General features: G+C 37.9%; 1 protein-coding gene across 1 annotated transcript; it reads right to left on the reverse strand.

Annotated features, from left to right (window-relative positions):
- Positions 1-169: 169 nt before the first annotated feature.
- On the reverse strand, positions 170-20,206 carry VPS36 (vacuolar protein sorting 36 homolog). Its single transcript, XM_009102914.4, has 14 exons — positions 20,041-20,206; positions 18,196-18,264; positions 14,653-14,723; positions 13,484-13,598; positions 11,990-12,079; positions 10,604-10,690; positions 7,764-7,796; positions 7,567-7,644; positions 7,026-7,160; positions 6,056-6,121; positions 5,441-5,505; positions 4,908-4,992; positions 2,401-2,477; positions 170-2,317 (listed from the first exon to the last, which is right to left on the reverse strand). Exons 1-14 carry the CDS (start codon positions 20,134-20,136, stop codon positions 2,224-2,226), a joined length of 1,161 nt encoding a protein of 386 aa, XP_009101162.1. The 5' UTR covers positions 20,137-20,206; the 3' UTR covers positions 170-2,223.
- Between the last annotated feature and the right edge of the window lie 43 nt (positions 20,207-20,249).

Consider the following 20,249-nt stretch of genomic DNA (forward strand, 5'->3'; position numbering starts at 1 on the left):
TTCTGCCCTTTAAATCAAAACTATATTGTACCCTCTTAGTTACAAAGTGAGGCAGTAAAAATATGAAGTGCTTCAAAAACCTGCCCCGTGGAACCACAAGATTTTAATGTGTAAAGCATTTTAAAGCATTTAAAACATTTAAAAGGAAAAAAAAATCAACAGAACAATCTATTTAAGAAAATGTTTTAATTTTTCTTACTTTCTAGTAGCCATTTTCTCATGTGTCTCTTTAAATTCTAAACCAGCAATACAATTTACCCTATAGCCTTTTTATCTGGAGGAAAAAAAAAGTCAAGGAAAAAATCTTGGGAAAGAAAAGCTTGAGAAGGTACCATTATTCTAAATAGGCTGTATTATTATTGCTTAAGTGAGATAATGAAACACTCAGGGTTGGAGGAACAGAGGCTGGCAGTTTACACTTGGCATTTCCTCACAGGTTTTGTTCTTCCCGCACACGACGTGCCCCCTTGTGGGGAGAGGTTCAGGCCCACAAACCACTGGCCTTCCATGCCAGGCTTTTATTGGGCAAAAGAGACAGTTGTCACAAAACAGCTTCCAAATTTCTCACTTTTCAGCCCCTCCTCAGATATGTGGTGCTCAGTGTACTTGGCATGGATCTCTCCTTTGGGTTGTGGGGAGGATGAAGGAAAGCAGCAAGCTGTAAGGCTCCTGAAGAGATGACACCAGGTGACTAACACTGAAATAGTAGTGTGGAACTGGGTCCTTCAGCCATGTCAAAGAGGTAAGTTTTAGCACCCTCGTGGAGCAGAGGAAAGCTGCCTTAAAGAAAGCACTGCATGAAAGTTTGCTTGTGACAAGAATAAGAGAATGCAATCCCCTGGATATAAAGAACATCCTACAAGCCACAGGCAGGATCACTGTGGGAATCTCAGCACTGAACTATTGGTAGGCTCTTAACTCATGTCTTAACTCATGCTATGGTAACACTGAAATAGTTCTGAAAATATTTTCAGGCTCATATTAAAAGTCTTTTTGTCCTTGTAATATTGATCTGGCCATCACAACCACAGTGTAGTAACCTGTATGATGTCCTTGCCCATACCTTAAATTAACTTTATTTATTAAAAATAGTCATTTCAAAATGCCAAAAATTCAGGTAATGTGGATCATAAACATCCACTTAACTGCTTTTATCATGACAGATGTTCAAGTAGTGTAGCAACTCCACTGGAGTTATGAAAACCGAGGCTATTATATTGCATTCAGTGTGAACACAGGGTGAAGAATACCAAACAATGATACCTTGTGATTATTAAACACAGGGTGATAGTCTTCTTCCTCCCTTCAATATAGAAAGCATATTAATTTTCACATATGAGAGGTAAGCAAATGAACTGTTTCCCCAAAACATGTAATATGCTGATGAAACAAACAAATGATCTTTTGTTAGAAGTACAAGATGAAACAGAAGCACATTAAAGCACAGAATCTGGTAAAGTGACAGGAGGCTGCTCCACTCTGCTACAGAAAGGACAGAGAAGGGGCACCCAAAGTGCAACATAAATGGACAGGAAGGAAGATGGCAAGGAAAGAAAAGGGAGGAAGTCTGTGCTAACAATGCTTCTAGCTGAGATATTAGTGTAAGACACAACCAAATAAACACGGTAATTTCTAGATTCGCCTGACATACAGTAATCTCTCTTGCAGCAGGTTCTTTCTGTCTCAAATTCTAGAACCCCAAGATCCTCCCTCAAAAAACTGTTTATCACTTCTGGGAGTAGGGGTTATTCTACACTAGTTTGTTCCTTATACCTCCTTATACACACCAGAGTCCTGTTTCTTATCACTGTGGATACATCTGTCGGCTTTGTTGCTTCAGACATAAGCAAACTGGAATTGGAGTGTGCAGTAACCTGGCTTCTGGGTGCTGACCCTCACAGCACTCTACAGCGATATTCTTTCCACTTTCACTGGTGTGGAATCTTCTCTTGAAATGAGAAACTACACAGCACATCAAATAAAACTTGGAAAATGAGTGAGTTGTCTTGAGACGATGGACATGCTTCTGACTTTGTGATTTCTATTTCCTTTCAGTTCCATGTAAGACGATTCAGCACTTGAAATACCTGAGAACTGTAAAAGCGCATTGCAATGTTCATGTCTCTTGCAGTTGACTAACGAAATAAGAATTTTAAAGTCAGTTCTTGGAAGGATTCTGCTCTCTTGTTCAATTATTACATAACAAATTGTACACAAATGGTATTAGCTTTGTGTCAGAAATAAATTTGGGTAGAATCTCAAGCCTTCCACTGAATCATCTCTGCAAAGATGGCCCATCTTTTCAGCAAGAAGCAGCCTACAGAAAACAAAAGAAGATGTCCTGTATTACTCGAGGACAACACGATAACTAAAATATTAAACACAACAATTATTACCTACCTTTCTTTGGCTAAGAGAACAGACATCCCCACCAGCTTAGCAAACTCATCAGCTGTGAGAGAACCCTTTTCAGATACCTATCAAAAAACAAATACACAAATAAACAAACCATGGCATTAGAAGAACAAAGTTCTTTCAGCTACTGAATCAGGTCTAGCCTTGTGAAGTGATAAATTGGTAGCAAATCACTTAAGAAGAGAATTAATTTGTTTGCTTTTTTAAAAATAAAACTAATTATGAATATTTCCCTTAAAAATTAATTAATCTCTTCTGTGTCCTGGGAAAATTGCTAAGTATAAAAAAGCAAGAGAGAATATAGTTAAATCTGTTAAAAAATCATACAGTACCCATTCCTTTGGAATTTATTTTAAAAGATGCCTTGGAATCAAATGCACTGAAAAATTAGAATAGCTCAGACAGCAGAATACAGTGTCCATCTGTATTTACACAGCAGAAGTATTAGTGATTCTGCAGACAATGAAGCCTAGAGGAAATAAGAGACCTGTTCAGGGCAGCTCATCAATGTAGAAATTTGTCATCTAAGGTGGAAGAAAAGAATTTGAGTTTTATGGCATTTAAAATACACTCACTGCCTACAGGAAAATCTCCAAACCTTAGTACTTCACATGACATTATGGCATACTAGAGGAGTAACTAAAAGCCACCATCACATTCGGCTGATGCAAAAGACAGGTTCACTCTTGGGACTCAAAACTTTGGCTCTTTTGTCTCAACCATGCTATTTAATAAAATTAAGCCTTCTCACTAACATTGGACATGTGGATGTTCAAAATACCATATAAATACTACATATGAAGTCTAGATTAATTATTGCCTTGAATTTCCCAGATAAACATGTTTTATTCCCTAAAAATTAATTATCTTTCCATTTCTCCATTGCTTTAGATTCAAGCAAAGTTGTAAATCCGGATGTAGTTGCCATTTCCTGCTTCCTACATAACTGGATGGGGAGGGGTCTATTTTGCATCATTCTCAGCAGTAGTCCTTTTACAGAAACTCAGATTAAATCAGTCCCAACATGAGATTTTTGGAGGCTAAGAGATCAAATCTGAGTAATGGACGTCAGCTATACAACTGGTGATTATCTTTCCTCCCCAAACCACTATGCTCATCAAGGGTAATGTGGGATTCCTTTGATGTCCGTGTCATTTCCTGTCTTCACCAGCCATTCAAAACCACATCTCTCTCCTGCCTGAAACCCTATGGCTTCCTTTCACTTCTCAGAACTTAATGCATAATGTGCAGTAACATTGAAGTAGGGGTGCTTTTGGCCACAAGTCTGATCTCATCTTCCCTTTTCCATACAAGCTAGTCTTCCTCTGTTGAAGCCTCTCTCTTCCATTCTTCTATGGAGCCAAAGTTTCATATTATGAAAATAACAGAAAAAAGGCACCTTGGTAATAAATCTACCATCTGCTACTTTTTGCAGTTGACTTCCTTTGTTATCAAGAAGGGTTTTTCCTTTCTTTTCAAAGACATAAGCACTCTTACTGAAGACAAAAAAAATCATTAGAAACCAAAAATAATCAGAAAAAAAGCCCTAAAATGGTTTTGGTATTTTTCTACACATTTAAGAAAATAAACTGAAAATATTAACGTATATTGAAAGACTTAAGCATTTTAATGTTGTTGATTTAGAATGGAAATCACTGTAAACATTTCTCTTATCTAAAAGTCTTTCTGATGAGCAAAAGCTTTATGGTGACAATCATGCAAAACACACTGAGCAGTCTACCTTGTGTCAAGTGAGGTGTCTGTGATAGCTCTATTTTTTCTTGACTGCCCCCTCTTTGACTTTGATGTTTAACTTAGGACACACTGGATCAGCCTTTTCTCAAATGTATGAAAATAAAAAAATTATATTCCACTCAGAAAGAAATGGAAAAATGTAACAAATAATGGGATAACGGGACTGTAAAGTGTCCAGAGGCAGCACAACCACAAAGGTTTATGACACTGAGCAATTCATACTATTATTCTCCCTGATGAAGCTGGCTTAATTCTATACACACTACTCTCCCACTGAGTGCTCTTCACAGCAGCAAACTTTGTACACATACAAGGTACTGCTCTATGAAATAAACCCAAACCAAACAACTACCTATATCAACATTTAAAAGCTGTTTCCACTGCCTTCAAGCAGTACAGTGTCTGAAGTCCACTTCTGTTAAATTAGGTGCTCAATAAATGCCATGAATTTCAGTCTACAGTGGAAAAGATTTGGAGGAAGGCTGAAGGTTAATGAAGTTTGAAAAGAGATAGAAAAGTGATTTATTCCTTAAAGAGAAAGTAATGACTAAGATTATTGCCTGCACAGAACTTTGAAGTTGAGAAGTGCTATTTAAATATTTCTTTTAGAAGATACGAAGTGGAATGCTTTGTATTTTGAAACCTCAAGAGGAAATTCCATACCTCAGGATTTTTACCTAATGTGTTTAAATTTCCCTAGCATGGTCAGAACACTGAAGGAAATGAAGTACACTTACTGTCTCTAAAGCAGCAGCTACCATTTCCTCTTCGTTATGAGACTGGAGTTCAATCACCATCACACCACTATCAAATATCCGAAGCCTAAAATCAAAAAAGAGAGGCAAAGTAAGTAAAAACCTTGTGCACATCACTTATGGTCACATTTCTAATGTATCCACCGCTATAACCACTTTACAAAAGAAGAAAAAAATCCCCCCAAACCCAAGCAAGCTCTCTAAGATGAACTTAAGCTTAACAGCATATGCAAAAACTGAAGAGACAGAAAAAAGCAGGGCATATGTCTGGTCTTGGTTAAACCCTTTTCCAGTCTGAAAAAACTCCAAATAAAAAAATAACATCTTCCTAGCTAAAAATTTATGTTTTCATGTTGAGTGGATGTTGGTGCACACAGCAGCATCCTTTAAGCAAATAATGATTTAGTTAAAATAGCCACAACAACCACAAAAAATTCTACTTCAAGCAAAAATTAAATCATCATGGTCTGACCTGTGAGGGCCATGCTTTATAAATAAATCCATAAAACTCTTACCTTAGTGGTAATTTCAGTGATTCCAGCATTTTACAGGCATTTACTAAATCTTCTGGTGACAGCAACTATTAAAATAGTAAAACATATTTATTCACAGTTTGCATTTCAGGTGTATAGTATGACATAAAACAAAGTTTTAGTAGCTGAAGCTACAAAATACACCAGGCTACACTTATTGTTAATTCTTTTTCCTTTCTATTGTGAAGTCTATTTTCTTGGCTTCTATGCTCCTTTCTGTTCCCTTATTATGTATTCTATAGTAATCTTCCTTGCCTTGTTTATAGAAAGAATTGCTGTATTTTGTTAAAAAAAGTTTCCCAGAACATTTACCATTCTTTAGTAGTCTCTGACCTTTGTTTCCAGGTAAGTATGGATTTTCCCTTTTACATGGTATCATAAAAAGCAGCATATGTTATTACTACTTGTAAAGGACACATAAGTATTATAAGGAAAAATGAGAAGGAGAAACATAAAACCCCTCTAATTTCAATAAAGAGCTGATCACATTGTGTTGTAGACAAGTAGAATGAGCAATTGGTATGGAACCTTTTTACCCTTTAATGTCCTTATGACTGAAGTCCTGTTGTAACACTCTGACCCAGAGCAGTGTCTCACCTCTAGCCCTCGGGCACGATTCACCAGGCAGTACACTTCCGTCAGAGACATGATCCCCCCTCGCTCCTGTGTTAATGAGCACATGACTGGTGAGAGAAACAGCCCAGGAACCTCATAATCTCTACGTGCAGGTGGCTGATTAAACAGGTAAAACAGAGGGGCTAAATGATGGGAAAAAGTTTTTTCTCTACTGGGAAAAAAACTAAAAAGGTAAGTTGTACCTTTCACTAATCATTTAAAATGCAAAATAGTGACACTACACCCAAGGACTGTGAATTACTTTGATTTTAAACCAGAGAATAAATCACAGGAACAAGGAATTTCAATATATTAAATCTATCAATCAATTAACCATTTTTACTTATCAGAAAAACTCAGTTTTCCGTTCTGATCACAGTAGGTAGCACGTTCCTTTCATAAAAATACTGTAGTATGTATGCTTCTTAGGAAGAACATAGCCTTATAAGTTGCAATATGGAATTTAACTTTTTCATGAGCAACCTGTAATCTGTAATAGCTTAAGATAAATTAAAACAGGAGACATTACTACAGGCTGGTAATCTACTTAATAATTCTGTCCTATATTTGCAAAATATATAAGTTTTAAGCAGTTTAAAAAGAGTCATTACTTTTATTTTCAGTCAGTGTCATTACACTCTTTCTTTAAAAAGTAAATATTCTGCAGTAAGGGATAAATACAGGGCTGTTCAAATAGAAGAAAGACCACTTGAATAATTTTCTAAATCTCATCAACATTTTGCAAATCAAAAGTTGATGCCATTAGTCCTAAGAAAAATTTGTACTGAACTTTTTTATTCAAAAAGGCAATATATATTCCTCCATTAACATTGAATAGGAGGCTGTGCTGCTAAATCTGCTTTAAAATGGGGCAGACCACTACAGCCAAAACACTCTTAGATCAAAATTCAGCAACACATGGAAAATGCTGGTGCAGGATGTGGTGCTTTACCTCTAAGGGTGTCTGCAGGATTCCAGCCAGTTGCTTTGCCAGTTGCATGTGGTACTGTGTACCAGATCCATACGTTTCCCTCGTAACTGGATTAGCTATACCCATACTCAGTAGGTAGGACTTGAACCTAATGGTCTGAACAAGCAAACAAACAAATAAATTTAAAAGTACAGCAGCTAATGAGTGATTCTGGTTTTTAAAAATCTTTGATTTATTACTATGTTTTCGTGAATAAATCCCTCAGTTTACTACCAATAAAGTTAATTAGTAGGCAAAGAGAAAGCAAAACTTTGTACCATTTATTTTTCACCAACACAGGTAAAAAAAATAGAAAAATGTATATAAAAGCAATAAAATCATTGCTTTTAAAAAGACTTTAAAGAAAAATTAACACTAAGCAAGTAAACTCTATACCAAGTATAAGGGACTAAACAACAAAACCAGCCAGCAAGGGTTTTTATTAACACTACATTATTAAACAGATAGCTTTTTGCTTTTCATAGGAACATTTTTGTAGAATTTAAAAACTAAATTAATTTACCTCATCCTCAGTGATGTCACCTTGTTTTTCTTTAATCTTGTTGGCTATTGACTTGGATAATTCCACCATTTCCTTAGCCTAACAAGAAACATACACAGATAAGTCAACTTCCAGAACAAGAGAAAAAAAGTGTGCTTAAAACTGAGAAAACAAGCATAAGTCTACTTGGCCAAGTGACACATGTCATTCATCCATACCTTCTCCATTAGTTTGCTAAGGTCCTCGAAAGCCTAAAATGAAAAGGAGACAACGCAGATCAGTATAATTACAGCATTCAGTTTTATGGACACAGGGAGATGCCTTTGTCCACCTACCCAAGCTGCTACCCCTTTAGATGAGTACGTTATATCTTATGGTATGAGATACCATACCTTATTTGTTGATACAACTGTTTCACAGCATGTCTTATAATTAAAATAAATAACAGAGAATGAAGAAGAGAATCAACCAACCACATTCTTTTCCAGTACATGAACAGAATTTTGGTACGATTTATGATGTCCATGTGATAGGAAGGGACAATGAGATACTGAGTCCAAGAAAAGATTAAACTGCCCAAGTTTATTATGTTCTCTGGAAGGTGGGGGAAGGTTTCTGGGTGGTGATGGTAGGTTTTATTCCAACAATTAACCCTCTCTCAAGGAGATCTGTTGTTTCTGGCCAGCTGCAAGACAGCTGTAAAGCTACAGATGTACTGCTCCTGACAAGACAATTTTAATTTAATCACTGAGTGTTACTTAATTAGTAAGAAACACTCATTTCAAATGAGCAAGAAAGAGGATATCTGAGGGATACAACCTCTGAAATGTGTGGCAACATCTCTTCATTTAAATACTCCAATAAAATGCTATGGTCTCAAATACAACAACTCTACAACAACCCAAAAAGGGGTTTTAGCCTTAAATAAATCATACTTTAAAAACAGCTGACTATATACTGAAATTCCAAACTTTTAGTAATGATAAACCAGCATTAGAAAAAAATCATGTTAAAAAAAAAAAAAAGAGAGCTAGCAACTCCACTAATGCAACTATATTAAAAAGCAACTCTCTTTTCTCCTACCCTCATCAAGACACATTTATTCAGCCTCCTCACTACTCTCAAATAAGTGACAACATGTCCAGATGATCAACCTTTTCAAACAACCTTCTTTTGGTATGAGAAAAATTTCTGAACCTTTTAATGTAAAGTTCGCTGGACAGCAGCACTGAAGCCCTCCAGCCACAAGTAAAGAAGGTTCAGTTACACTGCCAAATGACCAGAGAGACATCTTGCCTACAGCTTCTACTGCCTCTATGTCATTTCTGCCTTACTCTGACTAATCCCCCACTAGTAAGAGACACTTTAGCAGTTCCAGTTTTTGCTGGAAGACCCCATTGTTCCCATATATTTTTAGGTGCCTTATGTAGAAGCTTATTGGTCAGAGATTCAACGTGCAAAGAACAAAAGGAGATGCCTCTAGAAGGATACAGGGTTTGCTTTTCACCTCTTGATAGTGCCAGTGTTTCTCCACTGACTGGACAAGTTTAGCCCCCTAACACTTGGTACCTGAATTAAATATCCAAAATTAGGTGGTCCACAGGGAGAAAAGAAAATATGTCGCAGTATAACAATAATTTATCACTAAGAAAACAAAAGCTTCTATTTGGAATACTTCTTTTTACTCCCTAATCTGCAAACTGAATAATTTACAATAGATTTCCCAATCTCTAGTGTAAATCAAAGTCCTGCTACTCTACTTGTATATGATATCAACAATAAGTTTTCTGACAGGGCTTTTCCCAGCTTATTTCTAATCTCTATACCTGCATGAAAACAACATTCATCAAAAGAACCCCTGATTTAGCTAAATAAACAGTATGCTGTGTCTAACTCCTCCTCTGCCTGACTCACCCAGGGCAGGCCTGGAAACAAAGGGGAATGTGCACACACCTAACAGGAACTTCCTCAGATAAACAAAAGGCTAAAGAACTGGATTCTTATCAGCACTGAACAGCAGATGCAGGAAGCCTTTTCCTGGAAGCCAGGGCACCATTTTTTAAATTAAGTCATTTATAACATTTAAAGCTGGAGGAAGGCAGGATTTTACAAGTCATGGTTTTCCTCTGCTCACACAACATGTATAAATGGATTTCTTTTACTCTCTGACAAAGCTACTAAAGGAAAAAATATGCAGACAATGCCTTTTGAACTATACACCCACGCATGTAACCACAATACCTTCTGAACTACACACAAAACTTCATTCAGTACATTCCTCACAGACAGAAACCAAGTTTAACGCTCCCAGTATCTGAAACAGCACGTGGCCTGCAAAGGCACTTAAATTTTCTTAAGTATTTGAGTAGGGAATGCCTTTTTCTTGTGGAACACTGAATCCCATAAAACTTTGCCACAAGAACAAATCTGCTGCATGTAGTTTATGAGCACTTTTGTATCAATCTCTACTACCAAGACAGAATCAGACTAGTTTTGAAGGTATTGCTCTCAGGTATATATGAAGAAATTAAATGCCTCTGCTGTCCATTAGTATTGATATCTGAAATTCAACTATTGTGCTGGTTCTGTGGAAAAGAATGGTCTCCATCTAGGCCAGGTATTTTGCAAAGTACTTACAATATCTTGTCGATGCTTGGACTGCAAATCATTTTACTGTAATTATAAGCCTAAATGTAACATCTAAAAACCTGGCTATAAGAGGAAAATCTAGCTTCATCACAGTTATGTGCAGACACTTGGATCAGCAAGTGTTCTGCTTAATATATATTAAATTTTTAATTGAAACCAAAATTAGTTTAATAAATACACACTTAGTTTCAAAGAACAATCTTCTTGAAAGGAATTGTTTAAATGAAGTACCTTTACATTTACTGGTAAGCAAGTTAAACGAAATAAATGACTGTACACTGTACACACTTAATCAATTCAGACTTCTCAACAAAAACAGTAAATAGTCTCAGCTGTCCCTAAAAGAAAGTGTGAATGAACGTAAATAGTTCAGGCAGGTGGTTGACCTTGAAATTTCAAAAGTACCTACCTCAGAAATGTTTTTGTCAGTCTCTTTTCTTTTTTCTTCTAATTTCCTTTCAATACCTACAATTCCTACAGCCCTTATTCTTCCTGCCTAAAAAAAAAAAAAAAGAAACAAGGAAAGAGTCAAAATAGGAAATGCTAAGTCTTCTCATTTGCCTCACTGTGAAAATTAGAGGACTACAAATATTCCCCCAAACAGCAGATATCATTCATACAATATTTCGTGCATTTTTTGACAGTAATTTTCAAACCATTGTCAAAAAATAAGAAATGTGAACCATGTATGAATTTGCTGTACTAGACAAGTAATGATATTGATAGTGTATCTGAAGCTATCATTATGGCTTAATATCCAGACTAAGTATTCCAGCTCATCTCAATTCTAGCCTCTAAAGTCCATGTGAACATCCATACTAGAGCTGTGAAAATGCCAGAGTGTATTACTTCAAGAAATCCAGCCTGAAGAAAGAGAAACATAGAAACACAATGCTATGTACAGTCTAATTTACCTTCCTCAGAGGTACTAGAATGTGAGTGATGGTGAAACTTTTACCAGATGCCAAATGTGTTCTAGAAAGGTTGGTACTTAAGTGGCAGCAGTGCCAGGACTCCCCTCTGACTGCAAAGCTTAGCACTGGTGTTAAAGAGTTGCTATGACTTAAGTCATGTTAAGGCATTTTGATTAGATTCTTCATTAATTACTCCAAATGCAGCTGTCCCTATAGGTACTACATTTACCACAAAGGACATGATTTCATATTGAACAATCTTTAAATCATCCTATTCACTCATACAATACTATATATTCATATATTCAGCACATTAATATATAGAAACAACACCTACATGTTTATCAGCATTAATAACTTAGCAGTAGATAAGGCAGATAAACCTTATCTAACATATGACATTTCCCCTAACAACTGTCCATTTAGAATACACATTCAAATCAAACATATATCAGTTTCAAAGAGTTATATAAAAGTCACATGTTATATATTTGACTTCCAGCCACAAAAAAGTAAACCAGGAATCACAATAAAGACAAAAAAAAATCCAGCTTCATTGGACCTCACATGCTGAATAAAAGTACATGGAAATAAATACTGTATTTTCACAATTATGTGTGCTCGTGTCTAACTAAAACAACAAAAAAAAGGAGCTCATTATCTAAGCATGCTCAAGAAAGAGAGGCTACTGTGTTCTATCAGCTGAAAACTGCAAAGGACAAACTAATTTATGACAGTGAAAAAACAGGCAAACTAAAGCTGAATTCCTGCACATGCCCATGATGTTGGCTAGAGTCACAAGCTGAATGTGTTATATGGGGGTGGCAAGAAGTGGCAGTAAGAGATCACACACAGATCCTGCTCAGAAGCTCTGCACATACCTGTGAATCCTTGTTAACTTGCATGGCCTGGCCAGTGGGCATGCTCTCCCATCTCCTTTGTGTGATTTCTTCTGATAATCGTCTGTAGAACTGCAAACATTAAACAGTGACAACAGACATTTCATGAACTGCAGAGTACCTCTGTGTATTTTTAGCATCTTGGGGATGAAATAAAGTTCACAACATATGTAGACAAAACATGATAACACCTACACGACTCATTATATAAAACTTCTTAATGTCCAGTCTTCAAAAGCATTCACATTAGAAGAGGAGCCATGCAGTCAGTAAGTATTTCCACTGTAAAATAGTTTTTCAGATATTCAAAAAGTCCCAAACCATGTTAAATATTGAGGTACATTCAAAGGCATGTTTTTAAAGGAAGGAAAGCTAAGCAATCCAATTGCTATTGATCTGCTAATTCAACAATATAAAAACAACCACAGAGATCAATTACACCAATTTGTTTATTGCTAATACCAGAAGGTGGCATTAGTAAACACTAAGTGTGTCCCACTGACCAATATCCAGAAAGAAAATCTATTCCACCCTTTTCATTGTTCAGGTTCACAGAAAAGCATTCTGAAGTCATAAAGAAAGGCTGGGCTTTAATTGATGTGCTAGGCAATCAGTAAGCAGAGTAAGTTTGATTTTCAGACGCAACATTTAAATAAATATGATTATGATTGCGAAAAACAGACATTTATACTACGCATAAACCTACAATCATCATAATCTGAAAACTGTTCACAAGGAATGAAAGTGAGTCTGATCAAGCACATGCATTTTTAAGACATTTCTAACTAATTTGAGTTGCAAATCTTATTTTCTGCAGTGAACGGGTACAGCTTTTTCCACAGCACAAAGTTAAAGTTCTCAGTCTTGTCAAATGAGGATTTTCCACTGTGAAATTTCTTTACAGAGTGCAATTTCTTAGGTTTTTAGGATGAGCTTTCTTTTAAGAATATATTACATTTTTCTTAGAATGCTCAAAGCCTTTGAGATTTGGTACAGGTTAAAAAAAATTATACAGTGTAAAAATAACAAAAGTTCTGAGGCAAGAAAAGGTGTTCAGCAATAAAGTTAGATAGAAAATTAGGAATAAGTTGTATGATGCCTGTTTAATAGAGGGTTAGGTACAAAGAAATATCTTTTACTCTGTTAAACATTTAACAGATTTCAGAGATGTCATTTAGGAAAATCCTGTATTCAATTTAGTAGATTAACAAAGGAAATATAAGATTATAATAAACACCCTAAAATAAGGACTAGCCTAGTAATGCCTCTTGACATTTATGGAACTCTATTTGCAGTATTTAATGAAAATATAGAACATGGGAGGCTCATAGTGTTTGTTTCCCAAAAGGATATATTGAAAACTCCACCTCAAAAGTAAACATGGAAAGATCATTGGAAATTATCACTAACACAGCAAGAGGAGAAAAGCATGTCCAAAGACCTGATTGTGCTTGGCATCCATGGTACAAGACTTACCTCAATCTGCCCATGTTCTTTGAAAGAAAGCTTGACGTAGGAATATTTGCTGCTTTGGAATGGACCAGGCTCTTTGTTTGAAGAAGCAGGATGAAGATGAACTACTATTTTGGCACTACGGAAAAGGAAAGAGAAGATATTTCTACAATATTTAAATAAACTATTTCTGCATCAAAGTTAACCATTTCATCAAAATCTTTATTAACTATCTCACATAAGAGCTAAAGATCATCAAAGAATTCTTTATATTTATGCATCAACATTTAAAATATTTTGATGAAGTAGATCTTGCATAAAGATTACAACAGCCTCTAAAGCAGAAGCATTTTACAAATTTAAAATGTACCTACCATCAATTCTTTACAAATGAACATGACAAGTGTTAAAACTTTGAGCAATAATTTAAAAAAAAACCTTAGTTATGATAAAAACTGATTACCAAGTTGTAATTTAATTTGGCATTAGTTATTGCAGCTCAAAAGCCAAAATATGTTTTCCTGTGTCAAAGCTAACTCTGACATAGGAAAACAAAAGGTGTCAATATTATGTGTAACCTATTTGACTTCTATATGTCACTTGTGGACACTGTGTGTGAACTTATCCAAAACCAACATTCAAAGCCAACATGCATGAAAATAACAGTCTAAAAGGACACCTACTACCAAAACAAACCTTGGGAGAGCATGATTTTAGGAAAATTAACAGACTGCTATCACAACATGACTGCAAGTCCTCCATTCCCATGTCATTTTACTGATAATCTTTGCATTGGTCTTTACTTACTTCTCCAGCATTAGTGAATGAACTGATTTCTTCTGAATACCTTCACCATATTACCTTGCCAATCTGATTGTAGGCTGCAAGCAGATGTTAATTGTACATATATTTCTTCAGCCAAAATTTTTTCTCTCTTTAGAAACTTAAAATCATAGAATCATTTATGTCAGAAAGGACCTCTAAAATCATCAGTAGTGATTACAAGACAGTTAGTTAAATCACATCAGTCATGACTCTCTTACACATTTGACCTCAGTGGTCCTCGTGACTGTCAGAATGGAAATTTAAGACTGAAAACAGAACCTATCATGGATTAATCTATAATATTGGGTACCTCACATAACATGCATGTGAAAGGATCCATCTGAAAAAGACAATGAGGATGGCCATACCTCTTTCCTATCCCAGCTGCTTGCTCTTCAATAAATACAATCTGAGACAGAGGTACAGCAATGCAGCACTCCTGCAACAAACACCACAAACACAGGTGAATTAAACCATATCCTTTCTATTCACTCTCTAAACCCAAGTGTTCTCTTTCTCCATTTCACAAACAGTATGGATATTTACAGGTGCTGCCTGAAGCACTCTATGTGATATATGATGGTAGCAACAGAAACAATGTATTACATTGAAATATATGTAGAAAAAGAAAAAAAAATAAACTGAGTTCTAGTTAATTAAAAAACCTCAACAAACTTAAATATTAATGTGTCAACTTTAAAAACCTCAAGCTAGATTGATAGAAGGGACTATGAAATTTATCAAATCTTTAGATCTCAGGTCAAAATTTAAAGACTAAAATTTGCACACTACTGCACCTCATCTCTGCAGGTGTACAATATTCATGCGTTCTTGACATTTTTGCACTGATGTTACTTTGGGAGCTAAAAAAATATCCAAACCCACCATTCTTTTTAAATGCTGAATATATAAAATCTACACTATTATCTGAATGCAATAGGAATTTTTCCATCCTACAGTGAAGGAGTGCTTAATCCAGCAGTTGGTGCATCTCACCACACATTTATTGGACTGTGATTTAACCAAACAAAGAGCAAGAAACAAGACTGTATCCATCTGTTGGAAACTAACCTATCCCAGGCTAAACTCTTTCCACTTGCATTTGAGACAGAAGTTGCTATGGGAATGATTCAAAACATCTAATAAGGTGTCTGGTCTTGTTTTGGTGAACATCCTCTGAGGAACATCATCTCCCACACAACACCTTGGTGATTGACACAGTCACACAGAATGCCGGAAACACAGGTTGCATTCCCTCTCTGAACTTCTCTCTTCCACCTGCCACTTCTAGCACCAGCTTACAATAGACATTGTTACAGGGCCCTCTCAATCCCTACTACCAAAACTGTTCCTTTGTATGGAGTAATTAAATATTCATTAAATTTGAGAGGAGGGAAGTATACATGCAGGAACTCCAACTAATAAGTAAATCTCTTATTGGGCAAAAACCTGGGTTGTACTTCCTTTTCTAAAAACTCTTAATGCAAGCTATCTAGGCTCTTCTATTACTCTAGTTTCTGTTACTGTTACTGTTTGTAAAACAGCCACAAAGTTCTGGACACTTTAAAAGATAGGCAAGATGATACTTCTGTTAAAAAAAGGGTTTGAAAATGACAAGAAGAGTTCAACTATACATAGTATGTGCACTGTCAAAGTGACTGATTCATTTAGTTCCAAGATAGAAAACTATGAACAAATTTTAAATACAAGGACTTCAAATCACCCATTCCTGATGTGAGATGCTACAGGAAGGGACACAAAACCAAAAATGTGTTAAATACACTGTGTGTTTATCTGAATTTTGTTTTCCAATGCCTTCTGCTCATCACATTATGCATGATTTTATAATTTAAAAATTTGTACAAATCTAGCTATGTAACGAACTTTACAGAATTCCTTGTTTTGTTTTCTTAAACGCTGTTTAACTGCAGATGGCATGAAAAACAGCAGCTATAGGACCCAGCTGTCTATTCCTGTAAGATATGTTAACGTAATGACATTAAGTATTATACACTGCTGACACAATAAGAAAGGGACTCTCTCTAAAATTTTTTTCTAGGCGAGCTAGCTAAGGTTTCCAAGTCTGATGTTAAACCACAGTTGAGCTTAGACAACAGCTTACCAAGACAACAAAAGGGCAACACGCTCCCCATGTTTCAGCCCTGACAGCCTGAAAATTAATCAGCTTTATTTACCCCATTAACAAAGTTAATTACATCTCCCAATCAAAACTGGGTAATTTTTGCCCATCTCTGGGCCACATTTCTGACCCTTCTGTTAATCAAGCCTGAGCTTTCCAGAATCTTTGCTGAGTTAAATTAGTTAAAATAAAATTATTTTTCTTCTTCTCCAAGGTTCTCCTCTGCTGATTTAACAAATTTAATGACCTTGGAAGAGTACAAGAAAACACATGGCCTAGGAGCAAATGGAGAAATCAGGGAAAAGAGACAAATGTAATCTTTTTGTAGGAAAGGAGAGCATGGATTTCAGTTCTAAGACTTGATGAAGCCATAATGCCCAATGTTACTGCAAGCATGCAAAAAGTCCAAGTGAGAAGATGAGACACAACAGTGGCTGTTGTCGTACATGCTCAGCTCTCAATAAGTGATGCTGATGAAGAAATGTAAAGTGATTAACACAGAGTTCAGCATGTTATCTCATGTTATAATGTGATGGCTGTGCAAAAAAGCCCCATGTTAATTTATACAGAGCAGCTCATGGTCTGGACAATCAAGCTCTAACTTGTGTAACAGCAACCCCACCATGGATAACAGCTCTTTAAACAATTTGAAAAAATGTGTATTAAAAATAGGTCTACAGTTCTTACAAACAATCCCTAAAGAAAAAAATCATACTGCTCTGCCAAATAAAGAATATCCTTGGTGACATTGCCTTCCGAGTGCTCTTAGTAGCTCCCTGCTTTGAAGCAAGGATGTGATATTTGGTAGGGATCAGCCTTTGAATGTAAGAGGTGCTTCAGCCACCCTTGCACAAAAGCCCAGTGGAATACAATTTGCTTTTGAAAAGTTGTCATCTGAACGTGCTCTGCCTGAACTTTGACTTCCAGGGTTAAAATTATCAATTATTGTGTCCAAAACAAGCATAATCCAACATGGTCTGAGGAAGACTTCTCCAATTGCATCTGTGGAGTGGTGCCCATTGCCACAGTCTATGCTTAGAGCTTTATGTGTTTGTGGTCTCTTTCTCCCACTTCCAGCCTGCATTCCCAGGCTGTGGTTGATGACACAAAGCATTCAGCAGCTTTAATGCAGTTACCACACTGTAGTTCTGGCAGTGCCATTTAACCTGTGACCAGCTGTCCACAGCAGTACAATAAATGTTCTGGCTGTTTGAAGGGACTGTTCATGGCAGGAACAGGCAGCTGGGAGGGCAAGATGTGTGCAAAAGAAAAGCACCACCAAACACATCCTATTATCAAATCATGGTCCGGGACTATATGGTGGGAGCACAATATATGGTGGGGCTTGAACTTGGACTTGAAACAAACAAGAAAGAAAAGGTTTTCCTAGACAAGGAGCATGGGAGAGAACTTCATATTATGATTTGCCTGACACACTCAACTTCAGTTTCAAAATCAATGTTTTTTAGTGCATGACACCAGTCTCTTTTCTCCTTTATTTCTGTGCAGTAGAAAACAAAAATTTATAGGATACATTCCTATCCCTTCTCATCTCTGCATGATTATTTTATTAAAGCAGGACCGGGTGAAAGAACTCTACATAATCTTCTTTCTGCTGAGAGCCAAAAAGTGGACTATACTTGTAAAACAAAACACACACAAAGGCAGGAATAATCCCCTCTCCGTGTGCAGGCTTTTCATTGCATGCTACTTGTTGTTTACTATGAAATTTACAACTGAATGACATACAGGAGACAATGGTGGGACTTACATGATTCTTCTGATCCCTCCAGATCAGTCTGTGTGTGCTTAGCAGTAAAACTCCACTATCGAATTTCACCTGGACAGGAAAAATAAAACAGATCAACAACACTTTGAACCAGTAAGTTACATAAATACTGGTCTTGGAAACATGACACCTCACCACAACAGAGCAATCAGATTTAACAAGCCAGTATTTTGAGAACACTCCCTTTTTCCAGAAAACAAAATATATGAAATTTAGGAAACAATGGAGAAAAATAGTATAAAATGATTAGATGGATTAACACAAACTTCCTTTTCCAAGTGTATAAACTTTCCCCCCGGAAATCCTGAGGGATCCTCCCTCCATATACTCTGCAAGATATACTAAAGTTCTTAAATGTATTTTAAACAGGGCTATTGGCTTTGGAACATTCACTATATGCTGACAAAGAAGGTAGAAGTTATGCAAAAAAGCAAAGCAACCTAATAAAAAAAATATGCTGCACACAGTCTGAAATCTTCCAACCTATCACACAGGAGTATCGCTTCTATCTGTGCTGCTGTTGAAAAGCTCCTTACTTATCAGACAGCAAACAGTACCTGGAAAATCTGCATTAGCAGATTAGATTCCACTACTTGTAAATTTGGAGGCACGTGTTCACAGCTTTTTGTGAGGGCATGCAATTACCACGGTGTAGAGAAATGGAGAGACCAAGATTCAATCCTGCAGTGAAGTGAAGCAATAAGCAGCACGGCTCAGAAAAGAGGAGAGGGTATGTCAGCACCCAGGATGGCTCAAGTGTGAATTGTGCCTCATGCCAGGTACCACACCAAAGCTCAGCTCCGCACAGGAGTGACAGCTCGAGCAGAGTGACACTGCCTACACAAACCCTGTGGGGGTCCCCACCCTCGCCCCATGTCACACGCACTTTCTCACAGAATTACAGAATCAATTAAGTTGGAAAAGCCCTCGGAGTTCATCGGGTCCAACCTATGACCCAAAATCCCCATGTCAACCAGACCATGGCCTTAAGTGCCATGTCCAGTACCATGTTCTTTCCTTAAGGAGCTCCACAGACGGTGACTCCATCACCTCCCAGGGCAGTCCATTCCAATGTCTAATAATCCCTTCTGTCAAGAAATAATTCGCAATGGCCAACCTAAACCTTCCCTAGCACAGCTTAGGGCTACTTCCTCTTTTTCTGTCACTTGTTGCCTGGAAGAAAAGACCGACCCTGAGCTGGCTCCACCCTTCTTTCAGGCAGCTGCAGACAGTAGTAAAGTCCCCCCAGAGCCTGCTCTTCTCCAGGCTAAACAATCCCAGCCCCTTCAGCTGCTCTTCCTACGACTTGTGCTCCAGACCCTTCCCCAGCTCCTCCTCCGGATCCGCTCCAGCACCTCGATGTCTGTCCGCAGCTAAGGGGCCCGGAACTGAACACAGGATTCGGGGCGCGGCCTCACCGGCGCTGACTACAAGGGGGCAATCCTTGCCCTGGTCCTGCTTACCACATTACTGCTGATACAGGCCAGGATGTCATTGGCCTTCTTGGCTACCAAAGCATACTGCTGGCTCACGTTCAGCCGCTGTCGACCAGCACAGCCCCTCGAAGTCTGCAGCTCCGCCCTAATCGCCCCACAGAGACAAGCCCTGCCAGACCCTGGCGCAGAACGTCCTCCCACAACCCCGATCGATGCTCCGCCTGCAGCCCAAGCCCTTCACGCTCTTTGTGTCGCGTCGCTGGCCCAATACGGCCCGCACCCACAGCCCTACCACCCCCCTTGTCTGGGGCCCATTCCCGCGTCCTTTACCCTCCTCCCCGCCCCGGCCGCGCCGCCAGGCCCCGCGCGGAGCGGCTCCAGCTCCCGTCACCTTCTCCTCCCCGTCGCTGAGGCGCACGCCGCGCTGTTGGATCACCAGCGTCTCTCCCAGCTCCAGCAGCCCGGTGGTCCACGAGAACCTGTCCATGGCCGCCCTTCCCCTCCCGCACCGGGCCGCGGCCGCTGGGCGTGCAGGGACCGTGTGCGGCTGACCCGCGCCCTCTAGCGGCGGCCCGGGGAGCGCCCGCCATGTTCTCCCCC

The sequence above is a fragment of the Serinus canaria genome, chromosome 1 (assembly GCF_022539315.1).
Source record: "Serinus canaria isolate serCan28SL12 chromosome 1, serCan2020, whole genome shotgun sequence".
NCBI lineage: Eukaryota > Metazoa > Chordata > Aves > Passeriformes > Fringillidae > Serinus > Serinus canaria.

Coding starts and splice junctions, on each gene's coding strand:
- VPS36 (XM_009102914.4), bottom strand. CDS start 20,136: ATGGACAGGTTCTCGTGGACCACCGGGCTGCTGGAGCTGGGAGAGACG. Junction 13,599..14,652: donor GCAGCTGGGATAGGAAAGAG/GTATGGCCATCC, acceptor CCTTTTCCGTAG/TGCCAAAATAGTAGTTCATC. Junction 2,318..2,400: donor GTTCTCTTAGCCAAAGAAAG/GTAGGTAATAAT, acceptor TGTTTTCTGTAG/GCTGCTTCTTGCTGAAAAGA.